Raw genomic sequence first — 20,158 nt, forward strand, 5'->3', positions numbered from 1 at the left:
CTGGAATTTTTAAAACGACGTAATGATAGCAAGTGTTAGACGGTTTTGTCGTATATCGGAAGCTATCGCTTCAAATTCCAGATGTAAATTTGCGTCAAATCGCGATTAAGAGCTGAATAATGTGATTTATTACTAAAATTGCCTTATTATCCCATCACTTGTACGATATCAATAGAGTTGCGCAAGTATTTGAATTGAGATTAAATTATAGCCTTGCTCATCACTCAGTTCTTGTAGGTTTTAAAAGTAATTAAGGTGTATTCGTGCCCAATTACTTGTGACAGAACATCAGTATTTTTGTAACCTATATATATATATATATAATACCAATGTAAATGGTCCGTTATTACCTATGGGAATCAACATCTGTATCATTTTTGTAACCTTGAAGGCATTATTTCGAGTAATTTTAGACCTTTCATCATGACTTAAGAGCATTATACTAGATGAACTATTAAGTACTGTTGATATGAAGATCACAGACACTCTTCTGACAGTTGCGATAACGCGAACTATAAATTGACTGAGTGTTCGTTGACGTAAACACAACCAAAATGTTTCGCTTCCTTGTCATCACTGCTGCCCTCGTCTGCTGCCTTGGTAAGTTTCATTTTAACAGAATATAAAGAGGAGTCAATTTGGCTGTCAGTAAAAATTAATCCAGATTACCTTAATATCCTTCCAGAAGGGCGTGTAACGTCAAAAGGGAAATTCATTAATTGCTTTGGTCAACACTCAGAAACTTTTCGACTTAATATTTCGCAATTTATATTCATTTCGATACTAAATAAGTGAATATTATATTGTTAGAGACGCTTAGTCAGTTCTCATTTGAGAATAATTTCATAATACCTCATTCGGATCGTATTAAATTGATGAGAAGGATTTTATGACATCGAAAAATGGGACTATTGCGGAATCCAGAAAGATCAATAAACCAGTATTGGGGAGGGCACTTGAATTCACGGATGTGGAGCAAGGCTATATTTTAATCTTGGTCAGGATGCATCAATTTTACAAGCGGAGAGTTTTGTCATATTTGCGAATATGTAAGTCATGAAAGACCATCATGAAAGGAATACAAATTTGGGAGGGCTGCGTCGAAGTTGACAAAGATAATTTGGGAAAATCATACATCACGTGGGTGAATGTTAGAAATAAGTGAATGCCCAGAGTTAAGATTGTTAAATAATTGTCTTTTTCTGACTGGTATGTTCTGCCAAAGCCGTTAAATCTCACAATTTTCGATATCCATTGATAAGATGACATTTTCGTGACTGTTATCGGGCGTATATATCTCCAAAGGGTTGACTGTGATAGTAGACTTACTGGTTGTAGTTCATACGGTCTTTCTGGCTCTTGAATATGCTGGTATAATTCAATTCTTATTGGCCCATTATTTCTACATATTTTCATCCGCAGTAGTTTGTACTCCCTTTAAATCAATACATTGGGAACATTTCCAAAATTTTCAAAAAATTCTAAAATATTTCCAAGATTTTTGACACATATAGGAAACGATAGATCTTGCATAGACGAAACGAACGACTCCTTGCGGTACATTGCAGCCCCATCATCATCATCATCGTTCGTTCTGCCGTTTGGTAGTCATCTCATGGTCTGCCCCTCCATATTTCCCGGTCTTCAGCAGGTCGTACCATCTTCGCACTTTAATGTTGTCACCAGCTGGAACATTTACCTTTCTCTCAGTCTGTGGTTGTCTTTCCTCCTGGTTTTCTTAATGGTCGGAGCCAGCTGGTGGATGCAGAGTGCATCTTGCCCCTTAAGTGGCTACGGCAAGTCCACGGTACGACAGTTCTGCACTCCGACTGGCAATTCGAGCAGAGGAAGGGGGGAGGGGGAGGATTCGCGGCTCTACCGTGGTTCTGCGTCTCTGTATTCAGGAGAGGGAGGGGGGCTGGAACCTAAATATTTTCCTTCATCTAGTCATATCCGTGGTATGGGTTTAGCCCCTGTAACGTCGGGCCATGAGACCACATAGTATTTTAAGTATTTTCATGTGAATTTCAAGGTGTGCAAGTGTGCGCCTCCTAACCTTTTGATTTTCAATCAATCAATCAATCAATCAATCAATCAATCAATCAATCAATCAATCAATCAATCAATCAATCAATCAATCAATCAATCAATCAATCAATCAATCAATCAATCAATCAATCAATCAATCAATCAATCAATCAATCAATCAATCAATCAATCAATCAATCAATCAATCAATCAATCAATCAATCAATCAATCAATCAATCAATCAATCAATCAATCAATCAATCAATCAATCAATACCGATCTGCATTTAGGGCAGTCGCCCAGGTGGCAGATTCCCTATATGTTGCTTTCCTAGACTTTTCTTAAATGATTGCAAAGAAATTGGAAATTTATTGAACATTTTCCTTGGTAAGTTGTTCCAATCCCTAACTCTCCTTCCTATAAACGAATATTTGCCCCAATTTGTCCTCTTGAATTCCTGCTTTATCTTCATATTGTGATCTTTCCTACTTTCAAAGACATCACTCAGACTTATTCGTCTACTAATGTCATTTCATGCCATCTGTCCACTGGCGGCTCGGAACATACCACTTAGTCGAGCAGCTCGTCTTCTTTCTCCCAAGTCTTCCCAGCCCAAACTTTGCAAAATTTTTGTAACGCCATTCTTTTGTCGGAAATCACCCAGAACAAATCGAGCTGCTTTTCTTTGGATTTTTTCCAGTTCTTGAATCAAGTAATCCTCGCGAGAGTCCCATACACTGGAACCATACTCTAGTTTGGGTCTTACCAGAGATTTATATGCCCTCACCTTTACGTCCTTACTACAACCCCCAAATCCCCCTTATAAACATGTGCAGAGAGATCTGTACCCTTTATTTGCAATCCCATTTATGTGATTACCCCAATGAAGATCATTCCTTAAATTAACTACTAAGTACTTACAGTGATCCCGAAAAGGAATTTTCACCCGATCAACGCAGTAATTAAAATTGAGAGCACTTTTCCTATTTATGAAACTCACAACCTGACTTTTATTCATCATACCATGTCTACTGTCCATCTCACTACATCATCGAGGTCATTTGAAGTTGCTCACCATCTTGTAACTTATTTATTACTGTTGCACCCTTCCTGCGCCCAGCACAGATACTTATTCCATTCTTTAATGTTTTCGAATCTCTTAAACCTGTTTTCTTGATGAAATTCTTGACTATTTTCTGCCCTTCGATTTCTATCTTCAGTAGCCTTCGACGTTACGTTACGGTCCTTGTTTGACCAGTTGCTTAGGTTATTTAAATTTAATCTTATTTCACGCCGCAATTCTGTTCATATGCGCTGAATATTTAAATGACGCCGTATCTTCCTCTCAAGACAAGTAATTTTGATGTCTTTTACTTGGAATTTGGTTATTTATTTCTCTTCGTACGCAGCTAGTGTCTTCTGTGACCGTCCAGTATCTCGGCAAATAAGTTATGTGTGTTAATAATACACTGACTGACAGAGCAAATGTAACACCAAGAAGGAGTGGTTCGAAAGGGATGAAAGTTGGGGAAAAAACAGAGACGGCACGGACGAATAATTGATGTTTATTTCAAACCGATATGCAGGTTACACAATGCGCACGGCATCGACTCAGTAGGATGTAGGACCACCGCGAGCGGTGATGCACGCAGAAACACGTCGAGGTACAGAGTCAATAAGAGTGCGGATGGTGTCCTGAGGGATGGTTCTCCATTCTCTGTCAACCATTTGCCACAGTTGGTCGTCCGTACGAGGCTGGGGCAGAGTTTGCAAACGGCGTCCAATGAGATCCCACACGTGTTCGATTGGTGAGAGATCCGCTGAGTACGCTGGCCACGGAAGCATCTGTACACCTCGTAGAGCCTGTTGGGAGATGCGAGCAGTGTGTGGGCGGACATTATCCTGCTGAAACAGAGCATTGGGCAGCCCCTGAAGGTACGGGAATGCCACCGGCCGCAGCACATGCTGCACGTAGCGGTGGGCATTTAACGTGCCTTGAATACGCACTAGAGGTGACGTGGAATCATACGCAATAGCGCCCCAAACCATGATGCCGCGTTGTCTAGCGGTAGGGCGTTCCACAGTTACTGCCGGATTTGACCTTTCTCCACGCCGACGCCACACTCGTCTGCGGCGACTATCACTGACAGAACAGAAGCGTGACTCATCGGAGAACACGACGTTCCGCCATTCCCTCATCCAAGTCGCTCTAGCCCGGCACCATGCCAGGCGTGCACGTCTATGCTGTGGAGTCAATGGTAGTCTTCTGAGCGGACGCCGGGAGTGCAGGCCTCCTTCAACCAATCGACGGGAAATTGTTCTGGTCGATATTGGAACAGCCAGGGTGTCTTGCACATGCTGAAGAATGGCGGTTGACGTGGCGTGCGGGGCTGCCACCGCTTGGCGGCGGATGCGCCGATCCTCGCGTGCTGACGTCACTCGGGCTGCGCCTGGACCCCTCGCACGTGCCACATGTCCCTGCGCCAACCATGTTCGCCACAGGCGCTGCACCGTGGACACATCCCTATGGGTATCGGCTGCGATTTGACGAAGCGACCAACCTGCCCTTCTCAGCCCGATCGCCATACCCCTCGCAAAGTCGTCTGTCTGCTGGAAATGCCTCCGTTGACGGTGGCCTGGCATTCTTAGCTATACACGTGTCCTGTGGCACACGACAACACGTTCTACAATGACTGTCGGCTGAGAAATCACGGTACGAAGTGGGCCATTCGCCAACGCCGTGTCCCATTTATCGTTCGCTACGTGCGCAGCACAGCGGCGCATTTCACATCATGAGCCTACCTCAGTGACGTCAGTCTACCCTGCAATTGGCATAAAGTTCTGACCACTCCTTCTTGGTGTTGCATTTGCTCTGTCAGTCAGTGTATAATAATATTATCTTGTTTCTTTTTATACAGTCCACTAGATATTTTAATGTTCTGTACTAACAGCCTTCGGAATTGTGCTCTCTCTTTTCGAACTTGGCCTCCTGTAAACTTTTAAATCATAGTTAACTATACATAATTCTGACTTGTGTGGGCTATACATCAACTGGACGCCATTTTATAACAGGCCAGAGAATGCAATGGGCACACTGTATACAGAATAACATCATCTGAAAAAACCGTATCTCTGTTTCCACTTCTTTACACATATCATAGACGTATACAAGAAAACATACAGGTCCAATAATACTGCTTTGAAGAATTCTCCCTGAAATTATTACAGGGACAGATAAAGCTTCACCTATTCTAATTCTCTGAGTTCTATTTTCTAGAAACAATGCCACCCATTCAGTCACTCGTTTGTCTAGTCTAAATGCACTCATTTTTACCAGTAGTCTCTCATGATCTGCCTTATCAATTGCCCAGGGGAGGAATGGTAACTTTTGTAGTGGTATTTGAATTATTGTTATTAGTGGTAGTAATAAACTGACGGAGTGGAGTAGCTTAGGTTCCTAGCGGCCACGGCCTTACCGTGGCTTTAAAACTCTGCTTTCAGGAGGCGATGGGCTGGTTCCACATTCGACAGTCCTGAGAATGGTTTTTCATTCTCCTCACTACGGCGAATGCTGGTGCAATTCCTTTTATAGCCTCTCATTTCGTCCTCTAGGAGGTCCGTCGTGCCCCGTCAAGGTACGGAATGAAATCATTTTAGTAGTAGTGTATTATTTTTCAGACCACAGACAAGCGTAACTAAGAAGTTAGAGTGAGCGTAGCAAAGCAGGTGTCTTCTAGTTGACGTACTAAAGCAGAGCCTCTCAGGGTGCATGCACCAGTGCATTGCGCGGTGCACGGTACAAAAGACGACTTCGCTTGGTTGACCAGAGTGCAGACCCCCACTACTCGATTAGGAGCAATAGCGCTGTCTCTCTCTCTCTCTCTTTCCCCATGCCTGTCTCGCTCGCTCCGCCTATCTCCTTCTTCTTCACTTGCTCCGTAGCGCTCCAAATCCGAGCCGAGTTTAGCCGAGCTTAGCCGACTCGACCCTAGAGTACGCGCTGGTGTGAGCCGAGCCGTGTGCGACCGATGCACTGTGCACAGGACCTCTGAGCCTCAGTTTGCACGCGTGATATTTTCGGCGTTTGAGAGGTCCTGTACTAAAGGTTCAGGCCGCATTCTACAACACCGAATGGTCATTCCTATAACAGTAAGGTAGAGTACTTTGCTGAGATATCTAGACTTAATATGTTCGGTGGACAGTTGTTTCCTTGCGACTTTCGTTTAAAAAATGCCCGTGCGAGAATATATAGTTGTATTAGTATTATATAAGGTGAACATTTTAATTAAATGCTGTTTGTATCGTTCTACAGATGCAGCTCCACGAGCACTGAGAAGGTTCCATCATCGAGGTGGGAGCCGTATCGTAGGCGGCACTGATGCCGACATCAAGGATTTCCCCTACCAGGTGAGTAATTTTGTCATGTTTTACTGAGAAAGAATTTCTTGTTTACATAGCCTAATCGATCATTCGTTACGCTATACATTACATGCATTTCAGTAAAACCAAGCTTAATAGATTGGGACATGTATTATTTCATAGTTTGTTAAAAGGCAACAGCCAAGTCCATCTGCATACAGCCCATGAAGGACATTATAGGAGTAGGAAAAAAGCACTGATATAGCATGGTATATTCCAGACAGCATTACAGAAAACCAAGTTGACGAATTATCACGCCTTCGAGTCACAAGATTACAGAATTCTTAAAGAAAACCTTTTCCAGCGGATAATGCAGAACATAACCACACTTAGGTAAGGGATTTATAGTCCTCCACAAGGCACTCGACATTCGGCCCAGGCTTTGGCCAATAGTAGAGTATCGATCCTCTCTCTGTTTTATCATGGGCTACACTTCAGTCAGTTTTTACGCCCCAAACAATCAGAACAACAGGCGGAACTCGAAATAAAAGGACACATTTCTGAGAGGTACTTGAGGATTTCTGAAAAATTCCGGAGTGATATATCACCATACTGCTATGTGAATTCAAAGTCCAGCAGTTGGGAAGAGAGATAAAATGGGGGAACATAAGGGGGGGGGGTCAACAATCCAGCGCACATGCGAACTAACCACAAAGAAGAATTGATGGAACTTGGGAGGACTTTCGGCTTGTTCATGAAGACATGTATCTCTCATAGTATTAATCTGTGTGAGTTCAAGATAGACCATGTGGCTATCTCCAGGAAAGTCCCAGATGTAAATAAAATCGGGAAAGGTACTGAGAGGCACAGACCGTGATTCGGATCTCTACCTCTCAAGGATCAAATTGACATTCCAGTCCAAAAATACTAGCCGGTATAGAGCACCCAGGATAATCAGATTCGACACAAGAGGTTAGCGATTGAACAACACCGAACTGAATAAGAGGTGTCAATAGAATGAGGCCCTATTCAAGACTCCTAATGAACTCAGCCGGAAGGAAATACGTGTGGTGGACTGACGAATGTGACTGCGCAATTGCCCGAAGACAAACAGCATTTACTGAGATGTACCTCCCTTGGAACAGAAGAAGCACACTGTCAAGGTAACCCGAGGAATCAAACGAACATTCACATACAACCACTGACACAGACCGAAGAGACCTTCACAAAAATAACTTCAGAGCGTTTACAGACCGTTCATGCAGAATCTCACTAAATACACGCCACCAAGCCTTCAGTTCAGAGACTCACAGGTCAAGCTGGTTTGAAACAATACGAGCAACTGTGACCTCCTACCAGATTACAGTGAGGACCTACTCAATTATGATCCAACCAGTGAAGATATTGATTAGAGGCAAATGACACTAACCCTGCCTCACTACTACCTTCAGTGCAAGAAGGTATTAAAATCGTAATGTACTTAAGAACAATAAGGCAGCGAGAAAGGACTCCATTGTATCCGAACGCTGGAAAGGTGCTGATAACGAGGTTGTGGACCAGATCACGGATATTCTTCAGAACATCGGGGAAACGGAGAAGTTGTCATCTGAATAGACCTAATATTTGACTCACTCCTGTCACAAGAAAGGAGAACATTACGACGCCAACAACTACCGATGGATCTCTCTCGTCCCACTAACATACACGGTCCAGTCTAGGGCTGTATTAACAAAGGCAGATAATCTACTGGACAGTCAACTGGGGGAGTACAAAGGTAGCTCCATGAAGAGCCAATCTTGTGCTGTGAAAACGATGAAACCCTAAACAGTACTATCCTACTCCAAGATTCGAAGACGCAAGACAGCAGTCACCTCTGTTGAAAGTTAAATAAAAAAACCTCCAGTGAGCTCTAAGTGTGTTCTTAGATACTGTAGCATGATTTAGTATGGTTTTGACATTTACCCGAGACGCTTAAAAAAGCCAATAGGTTTACTCATATGCTTTGGAAGTTTTGTCTGGAAGTGTCTTGCAAGTTCTAAAGGTTTCAAATTATGGTGTTTCCTATTTATTCACAAGAATTTTAGATAAACCTAGTCGACTGTTTTAAGTGTCACGGGACTGTGGTAATTGCTGTGGTCAAAGACATATGACAGCACTTAGACTCCGAACTCATGCTGGCAGAATCTAATAGCCAGCCTTTCTGGTCAGCACTTGTGTAATTCTAGGTAAGGCAATGTATATAGTAACCGTATATGCAAATGAACAAGAGATTCAAGATGTGTTCCAGTTTTCTTTATGCTTCCGATTGCGCAACATTGTGCCGAGTCTCAAGCAATTTGTGGCTTGATGACGCTAGGAAAAGCGTCATCCTGTTCAGAGAACAGAGACGGAAGATAAAATTTATATCGGTCCGCCCACCAAAATGGCGGAAATACAGTTAGTGTCAATTTGATAACTTGTTTTGAGACTGATTATTCCTAGATCACTGCACAAATTACTACGTAACAGATCGGCAATTCAGACCTGTGCATTTTATACTTCAATTAAGATTATAAAGCTTATTGTAATTCACTATTACTCAAAGTGCGTCGTAGACGGCAAGGTAGGCGTCAGTACGCTAGCAATGAAACCACAAGCAAAATGGGCGGGTCGAAAAGAGCGTCACTATGCTAACGAAGATATTAATTTAATCAACGATCGGAGTACTTTCCCCGTGTGATAGCTAGTCGCATTAGCTCTTGACTACACTTTGGCCTCACCACCGATATTGTACAACTCCTACATCACCTATATTGAAAAATAAGGTGGGGAACCTAGTGCGGCGTTTGCGTGGCTTGGAACGAGATGGCATCGAACCTTGGCCAATAAGTTCCCAATATTGGATTTGAATAGAAATGGAAGCTCTTCATCCCTGGCTTACTGTACTGGAAATCTGACGATATCAATCAATGTTCAAAAATGAAATGAAGTTCATATTCGTTGTTAGATGTCGCCTCCACCCGCCAATTTGTTGACCACTGACGTAGTTCAAAGATCAAACTCGCTGACGGCACTGCAAATTGGAAATTCTGACCACTCGCTTGCATATTCTCTGACTTGTAAAGTCACGGCTAGCAAATGTTGATGTGGTTTCCTGTGAATAATGGCATCCCGCAAATTCGAATTGATATTCTATTAGAATAAATACATCATTTTCATAAATGTTTTCTTCCCACAGCTGTCGTACCAGTACTTCGACTACCACGTATGTGGAGCCTCCATCATCAGCGAAGACTGGGCTATAACCGCAGCTCATTGTTCTGACGGGTAATGATATTATCTGCTTCATTATCTACCCTCATACTGAAGTACTTAAATGAAGATCAGGTCTCATGTTCATGTTTCCTTATTGACAGAGTGTATGAAGATAAAGTGAGCCTCCGAGCCGGCAGCAGCATTATAGAAGAGGGTGGTGAGGTGTACGAGGTGGCAAAAATCATCATCAACGAGCAATACGACTGGTACACCAACGACAACGACATCTGTGTTCTGAGGGTAGGCTCACTCATAAATCAATAGGTCGTGAAAGAAAGAGTCCAATTCACTTTCCGAAAACAATCTTTATGCAAATATCTTTGATAGGACTCCAAGCCTGGACCTGACAGCGGGTAGTGGTATGCTGAATATTCATCTCACATCGAGTGAGTTAGTTACGCGGTTTGGGTATGTATCTGTGGGCTGGCATTCGGGAATCGAACAGCTGTCGCTTAATGAGAAGCCGTTGACTTTATCACTCGGCTAACACGTACCCTGGTCAGAGTCGCGAAGCTCCGCGGTGTTCGGAGTCGATGGAGTCATGTCACGCACATCTCTAGTTACGGCTTTCCGGTGAGTCTAGCAATGGATTGCGGGCAGTCTATTAAAGGCTGGCCGCAAAATGAAGCGCATGTTCGTGAGGTTACGGAGAGTGACTCACGTCGAATTCATCAGGCAGAGTGAGTCACGGGGACAATCGTCGCAAGTTGGAATGTAGTTTCAGCATGCAGTATACCATGGAAGAGATGGCTGAGATGGCAAATACTACTGCTATGTTAATAGATTTTAATTCAGGATCGGATTCCGATACCGAGATTGTGTCCGAAACGGTATGAAACAAAAAAACAGGTAGAAGAGCTTGCATGAAACAAGACTAAGGTATTTGGAATTCGCTTTAACTAAGGAATTTGATGATGAAAAATTTACGAATTATTTTAGGTTGAACCGTGATCAGTTAAAATAAGTGACCGAGAAAGAATGGAAGTGACAGAGAGGGATGCAACGCTACAAGCCCATTGGGACTGAGGAGAAACTAGCTGTATTTTTAAGGTAAGCCATTATACGTTACCTGTTTTACCTATAGTCGATTACTCTAAGTAACCTATATTACGACCTGGCGTTAATGTACCTTCATTATCGTCGGAAAGTAAAAAAGGTAGCTTTTATATAAAAACCTTTATTTAATAAACAGAATGATGTTCATACGGCAAAGATGTTCTTAAATAGCACACAAATAACCTCTGTACATCAAATGTAAATAGTGAAACTTTTACTTACAGAAATTCAATTTTCAGGAAAATGATTAATAAACGTGAGCAAATCAATCCGACTTAAAGCCGTAGTTGAAGTGTTTTGTTCGAACACAGAGTTCCGTTGGTTTGGTAATGGGCTGTCGTAATATGAAGAATGGGCTGGAGTAGATAAGCTGGTGTAGGATGGACTGTGTGTTCGATTACTCTACGGGGGCACCTCGTCATATGATGGCCGCTGAATTTTGTTATACTGAGGAGTTCCCGCGGGAATGTTCAGCAACGTGGCCTTCATTTCCGTCACCACATGGAAAATATTGTTTCTGACGACAAAGTGAGATGACGGAGGCATATTTTTGGTCACCTCTTACATAGACATGAAGAAGTGGTAGAGAGGATCACTTGCGCACTTGTTTGTACCAACATACTTATCCTTTCTTCCGATCTCGATTCTCTTTATTCTTCATGTTGTTCCATGCTTCGTTTGAGTAAGCTAGTGACAGTGTCTTTCTTAATTTTCTTAGCAGATGTCGGAGGTGAAATATCACGAACTGCCTCTGATTGAACTTCGTCTCAATTACTTCTGATTCCCTGCTGCATGTTCAATGACTCCTCACGCTCTTCGACTACATCATTTGGACTATCGATGTCACAAAATTGTGACGAGATTTCACTATCGTCAATGTATTCGTTTAGTTTCCCTTCTCGTGTTGTATTGGCCATATATGGTTGTAGAAATCCCATCTGTTTTTGAAATTTCCACTGTTTAACAGATTCAGCCGGTGCTCCACTTTTCGTGTATTTGTGCTATCTTCTGTAAGCATATCTCAGCGAATGTTTCAGTTCTCCCACATCGCCTTCGCTTCAGCAACTGCAACAATGGTGCCAAAAGAATATTTAGATATGTAAAAATATTTACTTTTTAAGTAAATACATGAACAAATACAGCCATAAAACAATGATTCCCTGCTATTTAATTTTTTCTTATATGTTTTAGGTAGGCTCTATTTAGCGACAGGAAACACATGCAGAACTATTGCCTACAGCTACAGAATGGGGGAACGAACGGTCTCTAACATAGTGCTGGAAATATCTCAAGCTATATGGAAAGTAATGCAAACATTATTTTTGCTAGGACTCACAAAAGAACAGGGGGAATCAATCGTGTCTGGTTTCGAACAAAGATGACAATTCCCGCATTGCACTGGCGCCATTGATGGGAAACATGTGATAAGAAAACCTGGGAAAAGTGGATCCTCTTATTTCAATTATAAACACACTTTTTCCATTGTGCTAATGACTACCGTAGAATCAAACTATAAATTCATTACTGTTGATGTAGGGTCACAAGGGAGTTTCAGTGATGAAAGCATTTTTAACACAAGCGTTGTGGCAAAAATATATGATAAGACACACTTTACATCTTCCTCACCTGAAGTACTACATCCAGTACAGGATCCGATGCCTTTCGTGTTTGTAGATATCCTTTATCGGAGAATTTGACATGACCTTATCCGAAACGAAGCGTTACTGACAATTACGAAAACAAAGTGTTCAACTGTAGACTGACAAAAGCACGTTAAACGGTAGAATGCAGTTTTGGTATACTTGCTTCACGTTTTCGAGTTTTTAGAGCACCATTTAAAATTAAAGTAGATAGTGTTGTCAATGTTGTGAAGGCAGCTTCTATGTTGCACAACTATTTAAGGAGGTATGCTGCTAAAATATGTGCAAACGACACTATAGAGGATATGCCAAATGATCAAATGACCGGGCGAATTGGCCGTGCGGTTAGGAGCGCGCAGCTGTGAGCTTTCATCCGGGAGATAGTGGGTTCAAACCCCACTGTCGGCAGCCCTGAAGATGGTTTTCCTTGGTTTCCCATTTTCTCACCAGGCAAATGCTGGGGCTGTACTTTAATTAAGGCCACGGCCACAGCCCTTTCCTATCCCATCGTCGCCATAAGACCTATCTGTGTCGGTGCGACGTAAAGCAAATTAAGAAAAAATATCAAATGGGACCATTGTTACAAACAAATGTAACCCGAAGTTCGCAGAGAGCTTTTACAACTCGACAGAACTTGACTACATACTTCAACTCTACAGGAATGGTTCGTTTGCGGAGGAAAAGTGTTTCAGAAGGTAAATACTGAAGAATTAAGAATTTGCGTACAGTTACATTGAGAACTCTGTAGAAGTTTATCCCCAAGTAATGCGATTCTTGTGGAAATAAAGGATAGCGGCTTCAGTAGGAACATTCTGTTTTTAAATCGGCAATCCTTGAATGTTTTTGAAATTCTTCACTACAACTGAGACTGCAAGGGTTGTTGGGAAGAACAGCTGGCTTTTTGCGTTCCCTGTGCTTAAATGAGCCATTTACGGTTAGTGAAGAATAAGTTATGCAAGACTTAATTTTTCCTTCAACCGGGCGAGTTGGCCGTGCGGTAGAGGCGCGCGGCTGTGAGCTTGCATCCGGGAGATAGTAGGTTCGAATCCCACTGTCGGCAGCCCTGAAAATGGTTTTCCGTGGTTTCCCATTTTCACACCAGGCAAATGCTGGGGCTGTACCTTAATTAAGGCCACGGCCGCTTCCTTCCAACTCCTAGGCCTTTCCTATCCCATCGTCGCCATAAGACCTATCTGTGTCGGTGCGACGTAAAGCCCATAGCAACAAAAAAAAAAATTCCTTCAGTTTCATACTTGATATGAACGTGTCATTGAAGGATGGATGATGTTATAACTGATTAAGTCAATGCCTGCACTTCTCGGGTTAACTCGTGGTAGTGTTACAGCGTTTATCCAGAGTGATTCTTTCGCTTAAAATTATGTCTTTAGCTACAGTTTAAGCTAGTTTAATTTACTTACATGGACATAGAATTAAATATATTAAGACACTGAGGAAGTACAATTTAGTATGTATGATATGGTTTGTCATAACTGCAGGCCCCATAGCCTGAGCGACGCTATGTAAAATAAATTAATAATAATAATAATAATAATAATAATAATAATAATAATAATAACAATTTACCGGGCAAGTGACCGCGTGGTTTGGATCACGTTACTGGTAGCCTGCATTCGGGAGATGAAATGTCGTATGGCTTTTAGTGCCGGGATATCCCAGGTTGGGTTCGGCTCGCCAGGTGCAGGTCTTTCTATTTGACTCCCGTAGGCGACCTGCGCATTGTGATGAGGATGAAATGATGATGAAGACAACACATACACCCAGCCCCCGTGCTATTGGAATTAACCAATTAAGGTTAAAATCCCCGACCCGGCCGGGAATCGAACCCGGGACCCTCTGAACCGAAAGCCAGTACGCTGACCGTTCAGCCAACGAGTCGGACATTCGGGAAATAGTGCGTTCGAACCCCACTATCGGCACCCCTGAAAATAGTTTTCTGTCGTTTCCCATTTTCACACCAGGCAAATGCTGGGGCTGTACATTAAATAAGGCCACGGCCGCTTCCTTCCCTCTCCTATCCCTTTGCTATCTCATCGTCGCCGTATGACATATCTGTGTCGGTGCGACGTACAGCAACATGTAAAAAAAGACTCATAATTACCTCCTTCTCTCATATCTCCTCGTCATAACTTCGTCACATTATTTGTTACTTATTTTTCTTACTAAAACTCACTTTTTTGTATGGAAATAAGTTGTTTTCAAGTTGTATATCTCAGTTTAGCCATTAAAATTGATTTTTATTTGTCACTTGAGTTTATTTTTGGAATTTCTCATTTCAAAATAATTATTTTTGCATTCATCGAAAGATAAAACATTTAACTGCAATAAATTGGCATTATGTTGCTTTATATTGTACATTATTTCTTGCTCAAAACATAATATATACTTTATGGTGGTTTGGACAAAAAATACATTTAGTATGATTTTTCAAAAAAGAATTCCTGAGTCAGTAAAAGTGGTTTAGCAACGGGAGTTTTAATAACAACCAGATGAAAGGTTAACAAAGAGTCCCCCTGTGAGTGGGAGTGGTGGAATAACACCCCCGATATTCCCTGCCTGTTGTAAAAGGCGACTAGAGGGGGCCCCAGGACCCCTGAACTTGGGAGCGTGGATTAGAAACCATGGGGCCCTTAGCTCAGTCCTGGTAATGCCTCCACTTAATTGTGTCCGGCTCCTCACTTTTATCTATCCTATCTGATCTCCCTTGGTCAACTCTTCTTCTTTTCTGACCCCGACGATATTATAGCATTCGAGGTCTAGGGAATCTTTCATTTTCACCCCCTTCGTGGCCCTCGTCTTCCTTTGCCCAATACCTTCATTCTTCGTAGTGTTGGATCCCTTCCATATTTTCATTCTGATTAGTGTTATATAGAGAATGGTTGCCTAGTTGCACTTTCTCTTGCAACAAGAATCAGCACCACCGGTTAACAAAGAATTAAAATGCTACTTATCACTTTGTATGGCCGTTTCGTAGGCCACTTCCTCCCACTTCTCTGCATTCAGCTTCGTTTTCAAGTAATCTTCGTGGCTTGTATCATACAGAACTTCGCGAACACGCACGGCTTCAATTAATTTTCTTTTCCATTTCGAACTACAAAACACAATATGAACAACCAAAATCAGCGTGCGTCTTGCAGGAAACTGCGGAAGAGAAACAGCGGTCCGCACGGTCACCACGGGCAGCAACTGCGTCACGTCACCCTCCGCCGTAACATGCGCGTGTCCAGTCAGTTCTGTGGTTCCCAGAAACTCACCGAGTCATCCTGCGTCACCTCACGGACCTGCGTCTCATTTTGCGGCCGGCCTTAATCTGGAGATCCCTGCATAGTGTGACTCCCTTTCGGTGCCTCTCTGCCTACCTGTTTCACTACGAGTCATGTCTGTTCATATCTATCGAGTGTCCCTAAAGAGACATCTCGTCTACGGTCGGTATCTTGAATGATAATCATAGCAAGAGGAGAGCATGGAGGCACGGGGAGTCAGTAGCCCGCTAGGAACTCGCCTGTACGGAAGAGAATACACTTGCAACATTTTTATTTATTCTAATTATTATTGAATCCATTTACCCTCCAGGGTTGGTATTTCCCCCGGACTCAGCGAATGATCTCACCTCTATGCCTGAAGGGCAATGTGCTGGAGCGTGAGACATTTGATCGGGGATATATCTGGGGACGAGGACCAGTACCTCAGCCAGGTGACCTCATGTGCTATGTTGAATGGGCCCTGTACCATACAGGCATTTGTCTGGGGAAGAAGTTGTTAATCACATAAGACCACTTCTAGAATAGCTGAGGTGCGAATCGAATCCCCTCTACCTCTACTCAGTTGACCTCCCGAGGCTGAGTGGACCCCGTTCCAATATTCGCAACACTGTGCAAATTTACCGGCAGAGACGGAAATCAAATCCCTGGCTTCCGGGGATGACAGGTATCCAGTCACAATTAATACTACATCACAGAGTTGTAAATAATAATAATAATAATAATAATAATAATAATAATAATAATAATAATAATAATAATAATAATAATAATAATAATAATAATAATAATAAATTCAACCGAGCGGAGTGGTCACGCATCTCAGCGCACTACGTTTTGTAGACAAGCTCTGCACTCGAGAGAGAATGGTTTTCTATGCTTTCCCATTTATACTTCCAGGCAAATGTCTGGGCAGTCTCTATTCACAGACCACAGCCGATTCCTCCCACTTCCTTACCCATTTACTTTCTCACATTCACTATCTCCTCAACAGAAGTTAGCGTCAGGAAGGGCATCCAGCCATAAAAATATGCCGTATAATATCTCACCTTATTCCCGACCCCGTATCAGGAAATGGTACAACAGAATAGGCATACATACAAATAAGCCATAACTTATCTTGCAGCGCCGGCCCCCTGGTGTAGGGGTAGCGTGCCTGCCTCTTACACGGAGGCCCCGGGTTCGATTCCCGGCAAGTCAGGGATTTTTACCTGGATCTGAGGGCTGGTTCGCGGTCCACTCAGCCCACGTGATTACAATTGAGGAGCTATCTGACGGTAAGATGGCGGCTCCGGCCTAGAAAGCCAAGAATAACGGCCGAGAGGATTCGTCATGCTGACCACACGACACCTCATAATCTGCAGGTCTTCTGGCTGATCAGCGGTCGCTTTGTAGGTCTTGCGCCATGTGGGAGAGTGAGTGGGGGAGGGGGATTGTCTTACAGTGAAATACAGTACAGTACTGTATGTCTACCAATCCGGCTCCTTGGCTGAATTGTCAGTGTAGGAGTATTTCGATCAGAGGGCCTCGGGTTCGATTCCAATCAAGGTCGGTGATTTCAAATTTTTCTGGTTAATTCGTCTAGCTAAGGGACTGGGTGTTAGCATTCGTGGTAATACAAAATTGCATTTATATACAACACAGCCCACGAGAAAATCACCACAGAAGCACACAATAGTGAATACATATCTCAACCTAGTGCTGACGTCAGGAAGGGCATCCGGTCGAAAGTCTGGTATAGTTCCGTACAAATTTCCGAAACCAGGAAATGGGGGAAAAGGCTAAGCTATAATGCTATACAATGTACCACAGTACTGAAAGGCCCTTAATATAAAACATGAAACGCGGTCCGGACAACATAGTGTAGGTGGCTGGAAAATCCAAGTACGGTTAACTGGGAGACCACATCCCGAATGAAGTGCTAATGAGCCAAGTTGGTGAGATGAGAACGATTTGGCGAAATTTGACCAGAAAAAGTGTTAGAATGATAGGACACATCTTAAGACACCCAGGATTTGTTCAGTTAGTTCTTGTGGGAAGTGTAGGTGGTAATAACAGCAGGGGTAGGCCAATTTACGAATGTGACAAACAGATTAGATATCTAGGATATAGTAGTTATGTAAAAATCAAAATTTTAGCATAGGATAGCGTGATTTGGAGCGCTGCATCAAATCTGTCTATGGTCTGATGACGCAAACAACAACAATATATTTACAAAATAGTATCACAATAATGTATGTGTCTACTCATTGGCTGAATTGGCCTTCGGTTCAGAGGGTCCCGGGATCGATTCTCGGCCTCTGATTAATTCTTCTGGCCCGGGGACTGGGGGGTTTGTGTGTTTTCCAACACTTTTCCCTTCATATTCATACAACACACTGCACTACCAACCACCACAGAAACACGCAATAGTGTTTACATTCCTCCATATAGAGTTGGCGTCTGGAAGGGCATCCAGGCGTAAAAGAGGGCCAAAGCCACATGTGTCACACAGGTGTGGGAAAAGCGGTAGCGAAAGGAGAAGAAGAAGATCACAATAATGTATGTATGCATAAACAATACTTGTCCCGTTTCTCAATACGATCGGGTATAGTAAGTGGGATGAAACTCCGTAGCGAGTTTCTACGACCGGATGCCCTTCCAGAAGCCAACCTCATCAAAGGAGTTAATGAGATGAAATTAATGACCTGATATAATGGTAGGAAGAGAGAGGGTGAAACCCGGCGCCGGCACATAGTCTTGCTTGCTTGTTGCTGTAAGGGGCCCAACATCGAAGGTCATCGGCCGGCACATAGTCAACTCCTGTCGAATAGCGCCAAGGGGTCTCTTCAAGGCTATACGTCCCCATCCGACGGACGAATCACCATCGACAGCGTAACACTGCGGAGAGGTTTGAAATTGAATCCAGGATTGTGGCACGCAATCTAGTGATTAGAAATGTTAGCCTTTATGACCACCTCTCTTACCCTGCCGACCAACATTCTGATGATGATAACACTTTTCTCGACCAACGGGACTTGAATCAGCTAACCTTGGTGTCGGACGATATAGATACCAATTATAGCCAGCAAGGCGTGGCTTAATTATAATACAGTGACGTAAGAAACGTAATAATAAATCTAAATGCACTGCAAATCAGAGTGGTAAATGGCTATGGTAAAGTATGAATAAAAATTGAAAATTGGTGTTGAGTTTAATAATAATCTGCACATCCCTCGTTTAACTTTTTCAGGTTGCTACCAAATTCAGGTTTGGTGATGGAATTGCCGCCATTCCTCTCGCAACTCTAAGTCCCGCTGCAGGTATGCTTGTCACCATCACCGGCTGGGGTGCTACCTCTGAGGGAGGTGTCTCTACTCCGCAGCTAAAGCAGGTTCAGGTACCAGTGGTCGATCACGATCAATGCAACGAAGCCTACAAGCAGTATGGAGGAGTCGCCGACAGCATGTTGTGCGCCGGTCTTTCAACAGGAGGCAAGGACGCCTGTCAAGGAGACTCTGGTGGCCCTTACGTCGCCAACGGCGAACTCGTGGGACTCGTTTCATCGGGTTTGGGTTGTGGTCGCCCTCAGTACCCTGGACTCGCCACAGATGTCGCTAACCTCAGGAGCTGGGTCACTGAAAAGACTGGAATATAGATTTGTTACTAATGGAAATAAATGATTTCTCTTAAGTTACCTACTCACAACCGCTCATATGAAACGCTTTAACCATATCACACAGTTGGACATTGATTTACAATGACAACTGAATCATTCATGTGAGAGCCAATACTATGCAATACTATTTTAAGCAGGAACAAGTAGGAAAATATCAGTAAGCTATAATTATATAATGACAAACATATGTATAGTCCTAACATTAAAAGAAGCTTTTTGACAGCTTTCGCAGCATAGAAGGGAGTAGAGATATGGTTGCCATGGAAACATCGGTCACCATTGATACGAGTATGCTTTCCACTTTAAGTTGCTTGCAATTGGCAGACTTTTCACTCTCTCTCCTGAACTAGCTGTATGAACGCTTCTTTTAATATTAGTGCTATAGATAAAATAAGTAAATAAATAAATAAATAAATAAATAAATAAATAAATAAATAAATAAATAAATAAAGAAAAAGAAAGAAAGAGAGGAAGTGAATAGGCCTATTGAACTTTTACGACCGCAATGTAATTGAAACTGACTTTCAACCTATTAGTTCGTGTTACGTACATATAATATGTGTCGAAGAGATATTAAGTACATAAAAATTTGCCACCTGACACCAGTAAGATCCGATCCCACAACCTTCCGAATTTGAGTCGATTGATCTACCATACATCTATGGTGGCCTAGGTCATATCATTCCGTAAAAAAAAGCTACAGGTCTGGCACTACTGCCATCACACTGTAGAGTGGGTGCAAGTCGCCCGTTGTGGAACAAGTCGATGAAAGTTGAAAGCCAGTTTCGATAGTGGTAGCGAAAAATCAATATTCATCGCCTTGGCCCATGTAGGAAGTGGCAAC

At 42.7% G+C, this 20,158-nt stretch overlaps 1 protein-coding gene and 1 pseudogene across 1 annotated transcript; one reads left to right on the top strand and one right to left on the bottom strand.

The window, feature by feature from the left end:
• The first annotated feature begins 6,259 nt into the window (after window positions 1-6,259).
• LOC137498612 (trypsin-7-like) lies at window positions 6,260-19,293 on the top strand. The gene is made up of 4 exons (XM_068226472.1): window positions 6,260-6,436; window positions 9,606-9,694; window positions 9,784-9,922; window positions 18,889-19,293. Exons 1-4 carry the CDS (start codon window positions 6,260-6,262, stop codon window positions 19,291-19,293), a joined length of 810 nt encoding a protein of 269 aa, XP_068082573.1.
• Window positions 10,894-15,658, bottom strand: LOC136858864 (uncharacterized; annotated as a pseudogene).
• Window positions 19,294-20,158: the final 865 nt, after the last annotated feature.

The sequence above is a fragment of the Anabrus simplex genome, chromosome 1, assembly GCF_040414725.1.
Source record: "Anabrus simplex isolate iqAnaSimp1 chromosome 1, ASM4041472v1, whole genome shotgun sequence".
Lineage (NCBI taxonomy): Eukaryota > Metazoa > Arthropoda > Insecta > Orthoptera > Tettigoniidae > Anabrus > Anabrus simplex.

Excerpts from the sequence above, each read along its gene's own strand:
- LOC137498612 (XM_068226472.1), top strand. The coding sequence starts at position 6,260 with ATGCCCGTGCGAGAATATATAGTTGTATTAGTATTATATAAGGTGAAC. Across the intron at positions 6,437-9,605 it reads TCAAGGATTTCCCCTACCAG|CTGTCGTACCAGTACTTCGA; the intron begins GTGAGTAATTTT and ends TTCTTCCCACAG. Across the intron at positions 9,923-18,888 it reads ACGACATCTGTGTTCTGAGG|GTTGCTACCAAATTCAGGTT; the intron begins GTAGGCTCACTC and ends TAACTTTTTCAG.